Source organism: Microtus pennsylvanicus, chromosome 1, assembly GCF_037038515.1.
Source record: "Microtus pennsylvanicus isolate mMicPen1 chromosome 1, mMicPen1.hap1, whole genome shotgun sequence".
Lineage (NCBI taxonomy): Eukaryota > Metazoa > Chordata > Mammalia > Rodentia > Cricetidae > Microtus > Microtus pennsylvanicus.
The window spans coordinates 153,300,309-153,318,233 of record NC_134579.1 but is presented as its reverse complement, the minus strand read 5'-3'; the positions used below and the strand labels follow the sequence as shown (position 1 = coordinate 153,318,233).

The window sequence follows — 17,925 nt, the reverse complement described above, 5'->3', positions numbered from 1 at the left end:
AATCCAGCCCTGTCCTCTTCCACCTTCCAATATTCAGAGCAACTAAGTAAGATCTTCCAATACTCTGATGGCTCGCCATTCTATGAATTTCTTCATTTTTCAGTACTTGGGAAGGAACCCAAGGCCTCGTGCGTCCTTGGCAAGTGCTACATCCCTAGCTTTCTCTTTGCTTCCTATTTTGAGACAGGGCTTTATTAAATTGCCCAGACTGGATTTAATCTCATTTATATAGCCCAGCTGGCCTTGAACTTACAGTTCTCCTGCCTCAGACTCCCCAGTAGATATGGTTGCACTCCTGTACCCCCAGGCTCAGCTGGCTCAACCCTTTCTCTCCAGCCCCAAGAGTGCAGATTATAAATGTTGGGTGAAATTTCCCGTCTCCATCCTGGGTCCCGTTCTGTTCCTGAGAGCTTCCCTTGAACCCCAGAGCCTCTCCTCCACCCATGCTTTCTTATCTTCCTCCCCACCAGGTCGGGAGAAGGGGCGTTGTGTGGCTTCCGAGTACTTTCTTGAACCAGAGATCAACTTGGTGACGGAAAACACGGAGAATATTTTGAGTGAGGGGGATCAGGGAAGGGGCACAGGCAACAAGAGGGTTTGGGGAGGAAGGGCAGGATTAGGTAGGGAAGGGGTGGGTTCATACAGAGGGCAGAGGGTTGAAAGAAGAGAGTAGTGGGAGAGAAGAAGTCAAACAGAAATGTCTTGGCTGAAGTGGGGAGGGATCAGCAGGAGACGGGTGGGGTCGATCTGAGTGTGTGGTTTGGTTGAGAGTGGAGTCAGCAGAGGACATAGCTCCCAGGAGGATGGAGTAGGTGAGAAGGGGGAAGCTAAAGGGAAGAACAGTGAAGGGCATGGGGAAGTAGCTCACTGGAGACTTGGCCCTCACCCCTGCTTCTTCTTGTCCACCTCCCCCAGAGACAGTACGCACGGCTACTCCCTTCCCTATGGTTAGTCTCTTCCTTGTGTTCACCGCCTTTGTCATCAGCAACATCGGCCACATCCGACCTCAGAGGACCATTCTGGCCTTCGTGTCTGGCATCTTCTTCATTTTATCAGGTGAGTCCAAGGAACTGTGTGTGGGCTGGGGCAGGGGTGAGGAAGGTAAGAGACTTTCAGCTTCGGAGCTAGAAAGGGACCTTCTTTCACTGAGAGGTTTCTTTGCTGTGTGGCCTAGGAGGCATGTAGGATCTCTGTGTGAAGTAGAGATGGTGTAGTGTCCATGCACTGTGCTGTTTAGTGGGCTAAACTACAGCTACGTTCTTGATCAGGTGTCAGGCTCTGCTCTGATAGAAGCCCATGAGGTGAGGACTATTAATAGCCACATTTTATAGACATGGAAGGAGCCACTCAGAGGGGTGAAGTCATTTGCTTGGGGCCAAAAGAGAGTGAGGGGTAGAGCTGGGAATCAAACTCACGTCACTCGCCTCCAGAAGTTGTATTTTTAACCAGCACTGTTATTTTAGAAATTAACAGTTTACAGAGCTCTTTATTTTGGGTGCAATATTTTATTATTTTAATTTTTTTCCACAAACAAACAGACAAGAGTTTCGCAGTGAGCCACACAGGCCCATCAATTCCAGCCAGCCGATGACCTGTTCCTGGGTTAACATTTCCTTTTATCATTCCCTGTCTCTGTTTTTCTTCCTTCTCATCGTATCTCCTTCCATTTTCTTCCATTGTCTCTCCTCCTTTCTCTGTCTCTTCCCTTCCCTTCTCTTCCCCTTTTCTTCCTTTTCTGTTCTTGGAATCAGGGTCTCAAATAGCTCAGGCTACCTTCCAGTTCATTACGTAGCTGAGGTTGACCTTGAACTTCTGAGCCACCTGCCTCCACCTTCGGAGTACTGGATGTACAGGCACAGTTTATATGGTGCTGGGAATCAAACCCAGGCTCTCATGCGCCTAGGCAAGCCGTGTACCATCTGAGCTATATCCAGCCCTTTATCTAAGCTTCTAACTATCTATCATTTATCTCAGTTTTTGATTTTTTTTAAAGCATTTCAAGGTGTATTTCTGGTGTCCTTCACCACCAGCACTTCACAGTGCATGCCATTAGCTAGAGTGCAGATTTCATCGTCTTCTGAGCTGTGAGGCTCTTTATCTTTAGCATGTGTGAGCTCACACTCCACCCTCTAAGAACTCTGTGGGGAGCTGTTAGCCATCCCCTGATGAAGTAAGGGTTCTAAGATCCACACACCCAAGGCACCAGCACAGACCTCTTCCAGATGATGCCAGTGTCCAGAGATCCAAACACCGCTCTCTGGGGTGTCTTACCTTTCCAGCTTTGTCCAATCCAGTTCTATTCAGATCAGCTTACTGATGGGATGAAATATATTTCATCCCCTCAATCCTGTCCAACTAACCCCGATTCATTCTGACTTATTTCTCCAATTCAATCCAAATTAGTTCACCATTACATAATTTAACTCAAACCAGGTCCTTCCAATTGATTGCCATTTTAATGTGTGTGCATTGTGTGTGGTTTGATGTACATGTGAGGTAGATGAATCCTTGCACCTGTGCGTGTACAGGCAGAGACCAGAGCGGGATGCTGGGTGTCTTTTGACTGGTCCCCCTCTGCCTATGGTAGAGGGTGTGCTTCTACCTGAGAAGCTCAACTTTTCAGTTAGACTGACTCCAGTGAGGTCAGAGGATCTGCTTGTCTCTGCCCCCACTCCCCAATGCTAGGGTTACAGACATGGTAGCCATGTCCCTTTTTGTACATGGGTGCTGGAGATTTGAACTTAGGTACACATGCTTGAACACTCTTCTACACTGAGCCATCTCTCTAGCCCCTTGAGCTGATACTTTCTATATACATACTTATGAAATATTATATTAACCTATCGTGTGTTTCCTCTTCACTCTGCCTAAGTGTGGGTCCATCTTTATAGCTCACTGTGTTACAGAAGGATATCCCTGCTCCTCCCCCAGCTCTCTTGAGGCCAAATCTTCCCCAAGCCTTCACCCTAACCCGAGGAGACCTTTTCCAGGGAAAGCAGGGTGCAGCCTCCGTGCAGACTCAAATCTCAGCATTCGAGCCAGACACCGAGCTAAAATAAGACATGTTGGATATCACGATCCCAGAGTGTCAGAGCAGAAAGGGCTCATCATTTCTGAGATGGAAAAATAGTAGCCTAGAGAGAGAAAGTGGGGCAAGAATGGATCCCATGGGGACTTTTATTCAGTCTTCCCAGTATGTTGGATATAAAGTCCCACTGTTTGCAGATCATAGGAATGGAACTGGTTGATTCAGCCAGTCAATGGCAGAGCTGGGCTTTGAACCAAGAGTATTCTGCGTCTAAAAGCCACCCTTCCAGCACTGAACCAGTAACTGTCTGCTGGGCCAAGGTCAAACTGCAGATTAATGATGCCTTTGGGGCTGGAAGTCTGATGCGTGCCTGTGTGTGTGTGTGTGTGTGGTGTGTGTCCGTGTGTGTGGTGTGTGTGTGTGGTGTGTGTCTCTGTGTATGTGTGTCTGTATGTGTGTGTCTGTGTGTATGTGGTGTGTGTCTGTGTTGGTGTGCGTGTGTGTATGTGTGTGGTGTGTGTGTGTGTGGTGTGTGTGTGTCTGTGTGTGTGTGGTGTGTGTGTTTCTGTATGTGTGTGTGTGGTGTGTGTGTGTGTGGTGTGTGTGTCTGTGTGTGTCTGTGTGTGTGGTGTGTGTGTGTGGTGTGTGTCTGTGTGTGTCTGTGTGTATGGTGTTTGTGTGTCTGTGTGTGTGTGGTGTGTGTATGTGGTGTGTGTGTCTGTGTGTGTGGTATGTGTGTGTCTCTGTGTGTGTGTGTCTGTGTTGGTGTGCGTGTGTCTGTGTGTGTGGTGTGTGTGTATGTGTGTGTCTTGTGTGGTGTGTGTGTGTGGTGTGTGTCTGTGTGTGTGTCTGTATGTGTGTGTGTGTGGTGTGTGTCTGTGTGTGTCTGTGTGTATGGTGTTTGTGTGTCTGTGTGTGTAGTGTGTGTGTGTGGTGTGTGTATGTGGTGTGTGTGTCTGTGTGTGTGGTATGTGTGTGTCTGTGTGTGTGTGTCTGTGTTGGTGTGCGTGTGTCTGTGTGTGTGGTGTGTGTGTGTGTCTATATGTGTGTCTGTGTGTGTGGTGTGTGTGTGTGTGTGTGTGTGTGTGTGTGTGGTGTTCTACTTTGATTTCTCTCACTGTGATAAAACACCCAGGTGAAATATCCAGGGCATACATAGGGAGGGGCTTAGATAAGCTTTCCATATATAGATCTGATTAGCCTAAAATTCATGGCCATCTACCTACCTCATGTTCCCTAGTGCTGGGGTGATAGGTGTATACCACCATACTTGACTGAATCTTTTTCTTGAATTCATTTAATAGATTTTGATCTGTTTACCCTATTCCAGGGTATTTGCTCATGTGTTTTCAAGCTTTTGGGCTGCAGTAGCTGAGCCACATGTTGTAAACCTAGAGAGATGTGGGTTCAGACCCCTTACTGCCTGAATGAGCTCACTCCGAGAGACGAGAGAAGAGTTTCCAGGATGAAAATATTGCTGTAGATCATGATTTCACAGATTTCATTTTGTGGGTTGTCTGGCTCCATTGATGTGAGCCTGTGGTGGGGCAGAATGTCATAGAAGTAAAAGTGTGTGGTTTGGGGTAGGGGGATGGCTCATTGGTAAAGTGCCTACCTTAATTTGGATCCATAGCACCATGTTAAAAACAAAAACAGCAAAAACAAAAAAGCATTATGGCAATGCACTCCTCAAATCCTATCACTGGGGAGGTGGAGACAGGTGGCCCCTCGAGCTTATTGACTTAGTTGAATAATGAGCTTCAGGTTCAGTGAGAGACTCTGCCTCAAGGGATAGGTGGAGAGTGTTGGGGAATTATGCCAGAGCTCCCAACCCCACCTTGTTCTCGCTTGGTCCTTTTAAATTTTTATTTTATTTGATTTTTCTGTATATATGTGTGTGTGTGTGTGGGTATGGGAACTCATGTACTCGTGGAGATGGAGTTACAGGTGCTTGTGAGCTGCCTGATATGGGTGCTGGGACTGAACCTGCATCCTCTGCAAGAGCAGTACACAGTGCTAACTGAGCCATCTCTCCATCCCCTCTGTGTACCTCAGACCACACACACATCCTCGCCTCCATCATAAACGAGTGTTGAGTTGAACAAAGTTGCTAGAGAGCAGAGACAGTGCGTAAGGACAAAATCTATATCCAAGTCATCTTTTAGCTCAGTCTCACTTCCTAAAGAACCTTCTAAAATTACAGCCCCAGCTGGGGAACAAGCTTTCCACATATGAGCCTGTTGGGGTACATTTCGTATTCAAATCATACAGTGTCGTGAAATATTTCTCTCTCTCTCTCTCTCTCTCTCTCTCTCTCTCTCTCTCTCTCTCTCTCTCTCTGTTTTTCTTTTCTATCATGAAGTTAAAAATGTAAAGTCCATCCTTAGCTTGCAAACCAAACAAAACCAGGCACAAACCAGCTGGTGGTGGTGTACGCCTTTAATCCCCAAACATTCCGGTGGCAGAGGAAGGCAGATCTCTGTGAGTTGGAGGTCAGCCTGGTCTACAGAGTTAGTTCTAGGACAGCCAAGGCTGCACAAAGAAATCCTGCCAAAAAAACAAAGAAAAAGCAAATGCCATGCAGAAGAGGAATTGCAATTGTCCGAACCCTGATCTCGGTGGTGGACATCATGTGTTTGGACTGTAACAATATGTGTTCAACTGTATGGAGTAGAACAGACGAATAAGAGAGGCTGTAGTAGTAGCTCATTGGTAGAGTGTTTGTGTAGCATGCACAAATCCCTGGGCTCCGTCCTCAGCATCACATGAACAAAGTGTGGTGGTCCATGCCTACAATACCAGCCCGTGGAAGGTGGAGGCAGGAGGATCATGAGTTTAAGGCCATTTATATCTACAAAATGAATTAAAGGCAAGCTTGGACTACATGAATCCCTGTCTCAAAAAAAAAAAAGAAAGAAATAGAACAAAGCAGAAAAGATTGATAAATAAATAAATGTGCAGGTGTTGGTAGTGTCCCTGCTGGCTTGGTGGCGTGTTTGGGTCTGGGCAGCTCTGTTTTATGTGAATTTCATTATTTCATTTCCTTGACTATTAATAGCTCCATTAAAGTTTATTATTGCCATTATCATCATTATTATTGTGTGTGTGCATGCACACACGTGCACATGTATGTGAATGATGTCTCTGTGGTTGTGGGTGCAAAGGTGAACATGTGGTGGTCAGAGGGAAGCCTTGGGAAGTCAGTTCTTGCCTTCCACTTTGGTGTGGGTTTTAATAATCGAAATCTTGCTTGCTCAACAGGCGCCTTTATCCTCTGAGCTACCTCGCCAGTCCCAATATCTTTATTTACCCCTGTGAAAGCAGAAGCAGTAGGAGGTGAAGTTGTTCAGAATGAGACCAGGGTTCCAGACCAGGCATTTTCACCACAGCCCTGCACCACCCACTAAAATCACAGCTTCTAAGACTCTACCAGGCATGTGCCTGTAAGCTCAGCTCTCAGGAGGCTGAGTCAGGAAGACTGAGAGTTTGAGAACAATCTGGGCTACATGGCAAGACCATTTTAAAGGAACAATAATAACACTGGGCATGGCGGTATGCGACTTTAATCTCAGCACTCAGGAGGCAAAGACAGGCAGAGCTCTACAAGTCTGAGGCCGGGGACTCATCTATGTAGAGAGCTCCAGTCAGCCAGGGCTATATAGTGAGATCTTTTCTTATGCCAACCATACGCACTGGGTGTGGTGGTACACACATGTTATCCCAGTACTCAGGAGGTGGTGGAGGCAGGAAGATCAGATATTCACAGTCATCCTAGACTATATAGTGAGTTCAGGACCAGCCTAGGCGACATGAGACCTTTTCTCAAAACCAAACCAAACAGAAACTCCATGTGTAACATCAATTCCTTAGACTTTGGACTAGAATCATCTGGTCTAACTCTCTGTTCCCAATGAAGACTTCAAGGCTCAGAGACAGGAGTCACTTCCGAGTTTATCACTGATACATCAGCACTCAAAACTGGAGAAAGTGGTGCTGGAGATTGGAGCAGGAGAAAGGAAGGGATGCAGCTGGTTGTCAAACATCCTCCAAGGACCTGTTGGGAAAGAGCTGGGGGGCGAGAGACTTGACTGGTTAATTTTTTTCTTTTTCATTATTGAGACAAAAGACCTAAGAAAACCAACTCAAGGATGTAAGGGGTTATTAAAACTCAGGGTTCCAGGGTGCAGTCCACCCTGCTGGGAGGAGCAGGAGGCAACCAGTCACATTCATCAGCAGTCAGAAGCAGAGAGCCATAAATGCTGACCTCAAATGACCACCCCTGTTTAGGGTGAGTCTTCCCACCCCAGTTAGCTCCATCTAGAAACTCCCTTACGTGTGTGCCCGAAAGTTTGTCGCTTAGATAATCGTAGACTTGGTCAAGTTGACATTCAATTTTATCCATCACAAGGCTGAGAATGGACAGTGTCTGCAGTGGTCCAGGCAACAGCAGACGAGGTCTATGCTGGGTGTCACACGGCTGTGACAGAGAGGGCTGTTGACAGGAGAATCAATAGACCCTATGACTGACTGGGGAGGGGAGCTGGGAGAAAGCCAAGGTGGCATAGATTTCCTTTTCTTTCTTTTGTATTTTTTTTTTGGCAGGACTTCTCTGTCTAGCCCTGGCTGTTATGGAACTTGCTCTGTAGACCAGGCTGACCTCGAACCGAGAAATCTATCTGCCCGCCAGTGCCTCCTCCTTAGTGCTCAGATTAAAGACACGCACCACCGCCCAGCTTGCATAGATTTTCTTGTAGGTCATGACAGACATCCATACACCCCGCACTCATTCCAGCTCTCAAGCTCAGTCTGTACATTTAATCCAAGCAAACAAACAAACACGTACCCTAGAAAGGCCCTAGAAAGGCCTTGAGTGCATGGTGTAGCTGAGAATGACCTTGACATTCTGATCTTCCTGTCTTTCCCCGTCCTGACTCCCCCAGCTCGGGGACCACAGCCCACGGCATCACAGCTGCCGCATGCACTGCTGAGGACTGAATCTAGGCTCGTGCACACTAGGCAAGCACTCCACCAACCAAGCAACATCCCCAGCCCCATATCTGCCTTAACATTCATCCATCAGCTACCCAGGGGAGCGGGTCTCATGTGGCTAAATCTAGGCGAATGCCCCGACAGTCTCAGGACAACCCCATCTCCATGCTATTCCTAGCTAGTCACAGTTTCCCGGATCTCTCCTGCACATTTTTTTTTTTTTTGGTTTTTCGAGACAGGGTTTCTCTGTGGCTTTGGAGCCTGTCCTGGAACTAGCTCTGTAGACCAGGCTGGTCTCCCTCCTGCACATTTTTAATGTGTCAAAAGGCATTCGGGTTGTTCACTCAGCCAACAAGGTCTATTAGGGTCTAGCTGGTGTCCAGGTCCGCGACCTCATCTCCGACCCACTAACGCTCCACCTCTCGCCTTTTTAGGCTGTCCCAGCCTCATTCAATTGCTGGAGCACGCAGATCCCAGCCTCCCTGCAGGACCTCTGCACTTCATTATTCCTCCCTGCAGGGGTCTCTTTTCCTGACCCTCAGGGCCTCTTCAAAAATTGCCTCTTCTGGCTGGGTTTGCTGGTCTATGCCTGCAATCCCAGCAATTAGGAAGTAGAAGAATTGTTTTGAGTTTGAGACCAGCCTGGGTTATGCAATTAGTTTAAGGGCAGCCTGGGATACATGGCGAAACCCTGTCACACACACACACACACACACACACACACACACACACACACAAAAGTCTCTGAGGTGGCTCAGTGGGTAAAAGTGCCTGTCACAAGACTGAAAGCCTGCATTCTAGTCTTAGGATCCACATGGTAAAACGAAAGAACCAATAAATCTAGATGCTGTCCTCTGACCTCTGCACGAACACATTACATGAATAAGTTAAACAAACAGACAGTGAAGAAGTCAGGCGGGCAGGCAACAATGGGACTCCCCTACAATGGAAACAATTTCTAATGTCATAATACATCATATCTCCCCCCCCCAACGTGTGTGTGTGTGTGTGCTACACTCACATGAGAGTGGGTACACACATGTAGAGGTCAGAGCAGAATGTGGAGTGACTTTCATTGTTACTTCCTGCGTTTTTATCTTTTTTCTTAAAAAAAAAGTTTTATTTTTTGATTTTCTTTTTTGACAGCATTTTTCTATGTAACCTTAGCTGTCCTGGAACTCACTCTGTAGACCAGGCTGGTCACAAACTCAGAAATACGCCTACTTCTGTCTTCTGAGTGATGGGATTAAAGTCCTGCACCACCACGCTCAGCTCTGTGCTATTATCTTGGGACAGGCTCTATGACTGACAGATTTGTCTTTTGGGTGTCACTGGATGGCCAGTGTGCTTGCAGGAAGAATGTGTCTATCCCACACCCTGGTGCTGAGGTTACAGGCATAGCAGCAAGGGTTGACCTTTTGTATAGATTCAGGGGATTTGAACTTAGGTCTTCATGTTTGCAGGGTAGGTCCTCTTATCCACTGAGCCATGTCTCCAGCCTCCCCGTTTTCTAGCCCAGGCTGACCTGGAATTTACTATGTAACCAAAGATGATATTGAATTCCTGACTCTTGTGCCTCAGTATCCTAAGTGCTGGATTACAGCCCTGGGCCAGCATGTCTGCTTTATATAACACTAGGAGTCAAACCCAGGACTTTGTCCCTTTAGTTCAGCAGTCTACCAACTGAGCCACGCCCCCACTGCCATACAGATTTTTCATATCCCTTATTCTTAGTCTCAGTCTCATTATTTCTTTTTCTTTTTTCCTTTTTTTTTTTTTTGAGATAAGGTTTCCTGTGTAGCCCTGGAACTAGCTTTGTAGACCAGACTGACCTTGAACTCACAGAGATCCACCCACCTCTGCCCTTGGGATTAAAGCTGTGCACCATCACTACCAGGCTTATTTTATTATTTTTATACCTGCGTTCAAAATATAAACTCTAAAACACATGCACCTTTCCTTTAATCCTCCCCCTTTCCTCTTCTGTGTGTGTGTGCCTGTGGCTGAGGTGAATGTTCATGTGTGTTCATGCATGTTGAGTCCCTGAGCTGAGGTTGGGAATAATTCTCTATCATTTTCATTGAAGCAGGGTCTCTTAGTCAAATTCAGAGGTCACTGATGTGGCTCATGTCTCTAGAGAGCTTATTCTGGGATCTGTTCCACTTTCGAGGCTGGAATCACAGGCAAACCCCCATATCCACCAGGCATTTTCTTGCGTTCTGGGCTTCTAAACGCCAGTCCCCCCATTTGCATGGCAAGCAGTTTAACTGCAGAACCACCCCCCTAGCCCAACAGGGAACTTTTGAAATGTACCCTCATTTGTGTGTCTGAAGAGTCCATATGAATTTCCGGTAGGGAGGAGGTATTTGGAGAGTGGATGAGAGTGACGGATCTGGCATTCCCAGAAAAGAGAATATGCCTTGACCTGGTACAGTGTGATGTGGGGAGCAACAGGGATGGCTTCCATAGGCAGCCCATTAAAGTGGATTGCACAGAGGGAGAGATAGGCAAAGCAAGACAGGTGCCTTGAAATGAGCTACAATGTATAGCACAGACTGGAGGCCATCAGACCAGAGCTGCTACTACCCCAGTCGTCCATGGTCCTGAAGAATCTCTGCTCTAATGTTGGGGTGATTGTGTTCGCTTGGGATGTGATGTCTACAGTTAGCTGAGATTTGTGCACAGATGAACTTGAGGGGACACAGAGAAAATGAGAGAGATGTACTGCAGGTGTAGAAATGGAGAGAGAGAGAGAGAGAGAGAGAGAGAGAGAGAGAGAGAGAGAGAGAGAGAGAGAGAGAGAGAAAGCCATTTTCAGAGATGCTGCCAAATGGCCAGGAAGGGAAAAGTCTTATTGTGCAGGCTTTTCAGCTACTGGGGCAGCTCAGGCAAGCTCAAAGACAGCCTGGTCTACAGAGTAAGTTTAAAGGAGGCTTTATCAATTTAGCAAGACTGCCTCAAAACAAACCAAAAAGTAAGAGGATTGAGAGGGGAGGGGGGAGAGACCATGTTGCTCTCCCAGAGGACCAGAGTTTGATTCCAAACACCCATGTCTGATGGCTCACAGTAGCCTATAACTCCATCTCCAGGGAGTCTGATGACCTATTCTGGCTTGCAACCACATGCACATGTGTGCACATACATTCACACAGACACATACACAGAAATAATAAAGGAAATATTTTAAAATAATTTTTAAAATTTATGTGCATTGTTATCTTGCCTACATGTAGGTCTGTGTGAGGGTGCTGGATCTTCTGGAACCAGAATTATAGACAGTTGTGAGCTGCCATTTGGCTGCTGGGAGTTGAACCCAGGTCCTTTGAAGAGAAGGCAGTGCTCTTAACCTCAGAGCTATCTCGCTAACCCCTGTACATACAAATATAACACACACACACACACACATATAGTTAAGGCTAGGGATATAGCTCAGCTGTAGAGTGCTTCTATTCTAGAACACCCCAGTGAAGGATTAGAGGCATGATTTAGTAGTAGAGCACATCCTAGGATCCCCTAATGAGAGATGGGGTTTAGTGGTATTCCACCTACCTAGAACTTACCATTGAGGAGCTGGAGGCATAGCTAAATGGTAGAGCACCTGCCTAGAATTCCCCAGTGAGGGGCTAGGAGTGTGGCTCAGTGGTAGGGCACTTGTCTAGCATTCTGGAGCCCCATAGATTCTCCATCACTACTGGGTACTGGGGAGGCTAGTTTAGTTCATGAAATTCTCCAGAAGTTCCATTCTACTTGCCTTAGTTAGGATTACTTTTGCTGCGGCAAAACACAGTGATCAAAAAGCAAGTTGAGGAGGAAACGGTTTGTTTGATTTACACTTCCACATTGCCATTTATCACTGAAAGAGGTCAGGAGAAGAACTCCAAGAGGGCAGGATCCTGGAGGCAAGAGCGACGCAGGGGCCATGCAGGGGTGCAGCTTACTGGCTTGCTTCATGTGCCTTGCTCAGCCTGCTTTTTTATAGAACCCAGGACCGACAGCCCAAAGATGGCCCCACCCACCATGGGCTGGGACTGGGCCCTCCCTCATTGATCACTAATTGAGAAAATAAATGCCTTATAGCTGGTCCTCATGGAGGCGTTTCTGCAACTGATGCTCCTTGGTCTCTGATGACTCTAGCTTGTGTCAAGTTGACACACAAACCCAGCCAGGACACGACTGTCTTACATGTGCTGGATGCAGTAGAAAAGACGATGGACTCATTCCCAGCACCATGGAGCTTAGAGAGCTTTCTAATGAGGTGGGAACAATGTACAATAAAACAGCAACAGAGAATACAGTCTAGGTAGTGATGGGTACTGCAGTGAAAACAACCCAGGGGCCAGTAAGATGAAGTGAGGATGCTTGCTGCCAGTGTGCCAGCCTGGGCTCTATCCTTGGGACCCACATGGTGGAAGGAGAACCAACTCCTACACGTTCTTCCCTGAACCTCACATACTCCATGGTGTGCCTCCACCCCCTCCTCACAGAATTAACTAATAAATAAGACAGGCTGGGGGAAAATGAGAGATAAGAAATGGTTTTATCCACCTATCTGAACCATCCAGATATTTCTCCATTCTCTCCTTCCTCTTTCTCTTTTCCCTTATTCTTCCTCCTTGTGCGCCTGTGCATACGCACATAAGGGTGCAGTGCCAACAGAGACCACAAGAGGGCGTAAAATCCCTTGAAGCTGGAGTTACGGGTGGCCGTGAGCTGTCTGACATAGGTACTGGGAACTGAACTTGAGTCCTCTGGGAGAGCAGCGAGTGTCCTCCACCACTGAGCCGTCTTACCAGCTTCCCTCCTTTCCTTCCACGCAGAATGCACCTTCTGCCCCCCAAAACACTGGGGACTGAACCAGGATCTCCCACGTGCCAAGCAAATGCTCTACCACTGGGCTACATCCCGGTCGTTTTATATTTATTAATGTTGTGATGGGGTCCTTGCATGAACTCTCTCTGTAGCTCAGGCAAACCTTACACTTGGCATCCTCCTGCCTCTGTCTGCTGAGTAGCTGTGATTACCAATTACATTTTTTTCATTACCATTTGAAGATAAGTTTGAGAGCCAGGTATAGTAGGTAGTACACATCTGTAATCTTTGAATTCGAGAGTTTGAGGTAGAGTTGGCATTGTGGCACACACCTTTAATCCCAGCACTTGGGAGGCAGAGGCAAGTGGATCTCTGTGAGTTCAAGTCCAGCCTGGTCTACAGAGTGAGTTCCAGTACACCCAGGGGTATATACAGAAACGTTGTCCCCTCCACTCCTAAAAAAGAGAGACTAAGACAAGGAAGACTGCAAAGTCATGGCTAGCTCTGGGTATAGACTGGGGCTTCCTCAAAAAAGCAGGAGGCGGTGGTTGCAGAGAGAGGGAGAGAGAAAGAAAGTAAATTGTAGATACGGTGTCATTTTCCTGCTTTTAAGTTCAGGGACTGGGGAGATGACTCTGGGTGAAGGGTTTGCCACCCAAGCACACACACCTGAGTTCAAGTCCCAGCACCCACATAAGAGTTTCATTTGGAGTACACATCTGAACCCCTAGAGCTGGAGAAGAGGAGACAGGAGGATCTAATCTAATTAGTCATCTCTAATTTCAGTGAGAAACCCTGTCTCGAAAAACAAAACAAACAAGCAAAAAAACTAACGTGGAGCCCGGCGGTGGTGGCGCACGCCTTTAATCCCAGCACTCGGGAGGCAGAGGCAGGCAGATCTCTGTGAGTTCAAGGCCAGGCTGGTCTACAGAACTAGTTCCAGGACAGTCAGGACTACACAGAGAAACCCTGTCTCATAATAACCAAAGCAAACCAAATCAAACAAGAGATTGCGGAAGATGTCTGGTGTTGACCTCTGGCACCCGCGTGCGCGCACACACACACGTGTCTGAGCACACAGAAACATGAACATGTACACATACTTATCACAGTTTTAATGATCTTACAACACATTCTTTGCATGAATACAGTGCCAATATATATCACACCTAGAATTTGACAATATGTGTCTAATGTAATGTAATTTATTTTCTTTTGTTTTTTTTAAATTGCATATATTTATACAATATGTGTGACATGGCACATGCATGAAGGTCAGAGGGTAACTTCTGGGAGTCCGTTTTCCCCTTCCATGCTGTGGAACTCAGGGATCAAACTCAGGTTTTCAGGCTTAGCAACAAACACTTTTTATCCACTGAGCCATCTCACTGGCCCAATTTAATCCATTTTTGTACTGTCCCATTTGTTTCAAAAATACCTTTTCTGAGGTTGGTGGGGTAGTTCCGGGATTGTGAGCATGTGTACTTGAAGCTCTGGGTTCAACAGCATTGAAAAAAAAGAAAAAAATATTTTTTTTTTTTTAGGTTTCTGTTCAGAACCAGGACTCCATCCAGCCTCTTGAATTTATTTTGTTAATAAGTCTTTTTTGGTATATACTGCCACTGGTTTTTTGCCCCACCCCCAACAGTGACTTTTAAAATATGGAAAAAAATAGTGTAAGGAAATCCCATGCACCCTCATTCAGTTCCAACAATTGCCAGCATATGGCGGATCTTTTTTTAGCCAACCACTGCCATGTCCCCCCTCCGTGCTTTGCTGCCTTATTTTAAAGCCAGCCTCAGACACCAGCAACTCATTTTGTCCTCACGTATTTTAGTATGTCTCCGAGTAAGAAGTACTCTTTTATTTACGCCAGCCACACAAGCCACGGTACCGCAACACAGCCTGAACAAAACAAACCAAAGAGAGTAAGTTAATACCATCTCATACCTCCTTACTATTTATTCCCCACACTGGTCTCAGAAATGCCTTTTAACTGTGAGCGGGTTGCAAATCAGCATGTAAATTACAACGGGCATTTATCTGATGGCTCTCTGATGCCTCCTTTAAGTCAGACAGTCTCTCTTTTTCCTGGTAAAAAATAAGCATTTATTTATCTGTGGCTGTGGCTCTGCACATGTGTAGGGGATCGGGGATAGCCCGTGGGAGTCAGTTCTCTCCTCCCATGTGTGTCCTAGGGATTGAACTCAGGCCGTCCAGTTTGGCAGGAGGGGGAGCATGGCAGTTAGTGGCATAGAAACCTCACGTTCTGTGTTCTTGTTTTGTTTTTCTGAGACAGGGTTTCTCTGTAGCTTTGGAGGTCTGTTCTGGAACTCGTTTCTTAGGCTAGGCTGGCCTCGAACTCACAGAGTTCTACCTGTTTCTGCCTCCTGAGTGCTGGAATTAAAGGTGTGTGCTACCACCACCAGACTTTGGGTTCTTCTAAAGGCATGCCATGCTGTGGTTGAATGCATCCATCCGTCTTTGTAAACTAGGATTTTGAAGAAGCTTGGGAAAGCCTGGTTTAATTTCTTGTTTTGTCAAGAGCACTTCCTAAAGTTGACTATGCTGGACACAAGTGCGTAATCCCACCATTTAGCAGATAAAGACAGGAGGATCGGGAACTCAGGGTTGTCCTTGGCTTCAAAGACAGTTCAAGGTCAGGCTGGGTTATAAGATAGATGGGGCTATTAAAGTTCTATTAGGAAATGCAGTGCTCTCTCTCTCTCTCTTCCCCCTCTCCCTCCCCTTTCTCTCTCTCTCCCCTCCACCTCCCTCTCTCCCTCCCTTCCCGCCTCTCTGCTGCAAGGATCGATCCCTGGTCCATTCACCGCTCTTAGAATGCCACAGGGGAAGGGTTTCTGTAGAATATCCTCCCTTGCAGTTTTTGGTTTTTATGTTTGGTTTTAAATAATTAATTCATTTACTTTTATTTCATTTGCATTTGTATTTGTATTTTGCCTCCATGTATGTCTGTGTGAAGGTGTCAGATCTTGACCTTAGAGATAGTTGTGAGCTGCCATGTGGGTGCTGGGAATTGAACCCAAGTCCTCTGGAAGAGTAGTCAGGGCCCTTAACTGCTGAGCTATCACTCCAGTCTCATGGTTTTGTGTTTTTGAAATAGGATTTCTCTGTGTAATCCTGGCTGTCCCGGCACTTACTTTATAGACCAGGATGGCCTTGAACTCGCAGAGATCCACCTGCCTCTGCCTCCTGAGTGCTGGGATCAAAGGCACGTGCTATCACCACCCGGATCTCACTCTGTATTTTATCTGTTTCCTTGCTTAGCTTATTTCTCTTTCCTGTCTGTGCTGTAATCTGAAAAGCTATGCCTGGATTTTAGGCTCGAATTGCATTTGGGTTAAACATAATTGGCAAAAAGAAAAAAAAAAGTGCTGTTATGAGGTTTGTGATCTTCTCTTCGGGTAGTAGTTGCATCTCTCCCCGTAACGTTTGCACTCACTTCTCCTGGGCAGATGGTAACCAATGTTTATTCTCTCAAGGTAGGGCACCAGTGAAGGACCGGAGTAATGCACCAAATTCTAGCTTGGTGAACTTGTTCGTTTATTGGGCTTCCTTACAGGAGGATGGGTGACGGGTTACAGGAGTGTGCCTGAGGAGTTACCTACAAAAGTGTGGGTGGCTGCTCAGTGGGGGCGCATGTCTTTAATCCCAGCACTTGGGAGACACACGCAGGTGGATCTCAGTGAGTTCGAGACCAGCCTGGTCTACAGAGTGAGTGTCAGGACAGCCAGGACTGTTACACAGAGAAACCCTGTCTCGAAAAACCAAAACAAAGCAGCTGTACTGAAAAGCCTCACCCTGGCATGGATGACAACCTCCCCATAGCGGCACAAATGAAGTTCAGCCAGCTTCTCACCTCTGTATTCTGCCTACCATCATCTTCTAAAACCGTATACAACTGGAGCAGAATTACATACAGCTCTCAGGGAGGGAGGGAGCGGCTGAAACCTCATGGAGGTTAGAGGACAGCTTGCTCGAGTCTGTCCTTTGCTTCCACTATGCGAGTTCTGAGGATCAAACTCAAGTCATCAGGCTGGGCTACAGTCCTGCTGAGCCGTCTCAGCAACCCACCGTTAATTTTATTTTGAAGTTATTAGAGTTTCAAGAGTCTCATTTTGTTGCCCAAGATGGCTTCCAAGTCACAGCAATGCTCCTGCTTCAGCCTTCCAAGTGCTGGGGTTAGAGGTTTGAGTTACCATGACCTGGTTCTTCCTCTTGTTTGTTGCCCTTTCTTGTATCCGACCAGCCCGCAGCTTGCCATGGACAACGTTCTTCCCATACTTTGCCTTTAGCTCAGCAGCCTTCTTGTGTGGCTGCCAATCATTTACAGCATGCCCGATCCACGGCTTTCCTGATCGCTTTGCAACACCACCGTGGCCAGGCTCAGCTGTTCTTGGGTTTGAGGGCAAAACTCAGAACAGAAAAGAAGGTCAAGGGAGGCCTCTTGGGTGAATATAGATCCTTAATTTTGAACATTTTTTTGTTTGTTTTTGAGTCAGGATGTCCTGTCACCTAGGCTGACCTCACACTCATTACACAGCCAAGGATGACCTTGAACTTCTGATCTGCCAGTCTCCAATAGTACCCCACGTTTTTTGTTTTGTTTTTGTTTTTATTTTTCTTAGTTTTTAGACACAGGGTTTCTCTGTGGAAACAGTCCTGGCTGTTCTGAACTTGCTCTGTAGACCAGGCTAGCCTTGAACTCACCACGCTTCACCTACCTCTGCCTTCTGAGTGCTGGGATTAAAGGTGTGTGCCACGACCGCCTGGCCACTACCCCAGTTTTATGAGGGCATCTTGCAATCATGCATGCTGGACTAGCTAAGCTGCATCCCCAGATAAACATTAATCAACTTTCTCCTCTTCTTCCTCCTCGTCTTGTTTCCTTAGGAGGAAGGATCCAGTTTTGTTGTTGTTGTTGCTGTGTGTGTATGCATGTATACACATACATACATACAGGACGTGTGTGCCTAGTGCCTGTGGAGTTTAAAAGTGGGCAATGAAGCCAGGCAGTGGTGGTGCATGACTTTAATCTTAGCACCCAGGAGACAGAAGCAGGAGGATCTCTGCCTTTG

At 46.7% G+C, this 17,925-nt stretch overlaps 1 protein-coding gene across 1 annotated transcript in view; it reads left to right on the top strand.

The window, feature by feature from the left end:
• Cacng7 (calcium voltage-gated channel auxiliary subunit gamma 7) overlaps window positions 1-17,925 on the top strand; it is a 33,898-nt gene that overhangs the window by 5,807 nt on the left and 10,166 nt on the right. Inside the window, exons 3-4 of the mRNA XM_075942826.1 lie at window positions 471-557; window positions 916-1,056. Of these exons, the coding sequence (XP_075798941.1) occupies window positions 471-557; window positions 916-1,056 (228 nt within the window). The remainder of the gene's footprint in view (window positions 1-470; window positions 558-915; window positions 1,057-17,925) is intronic.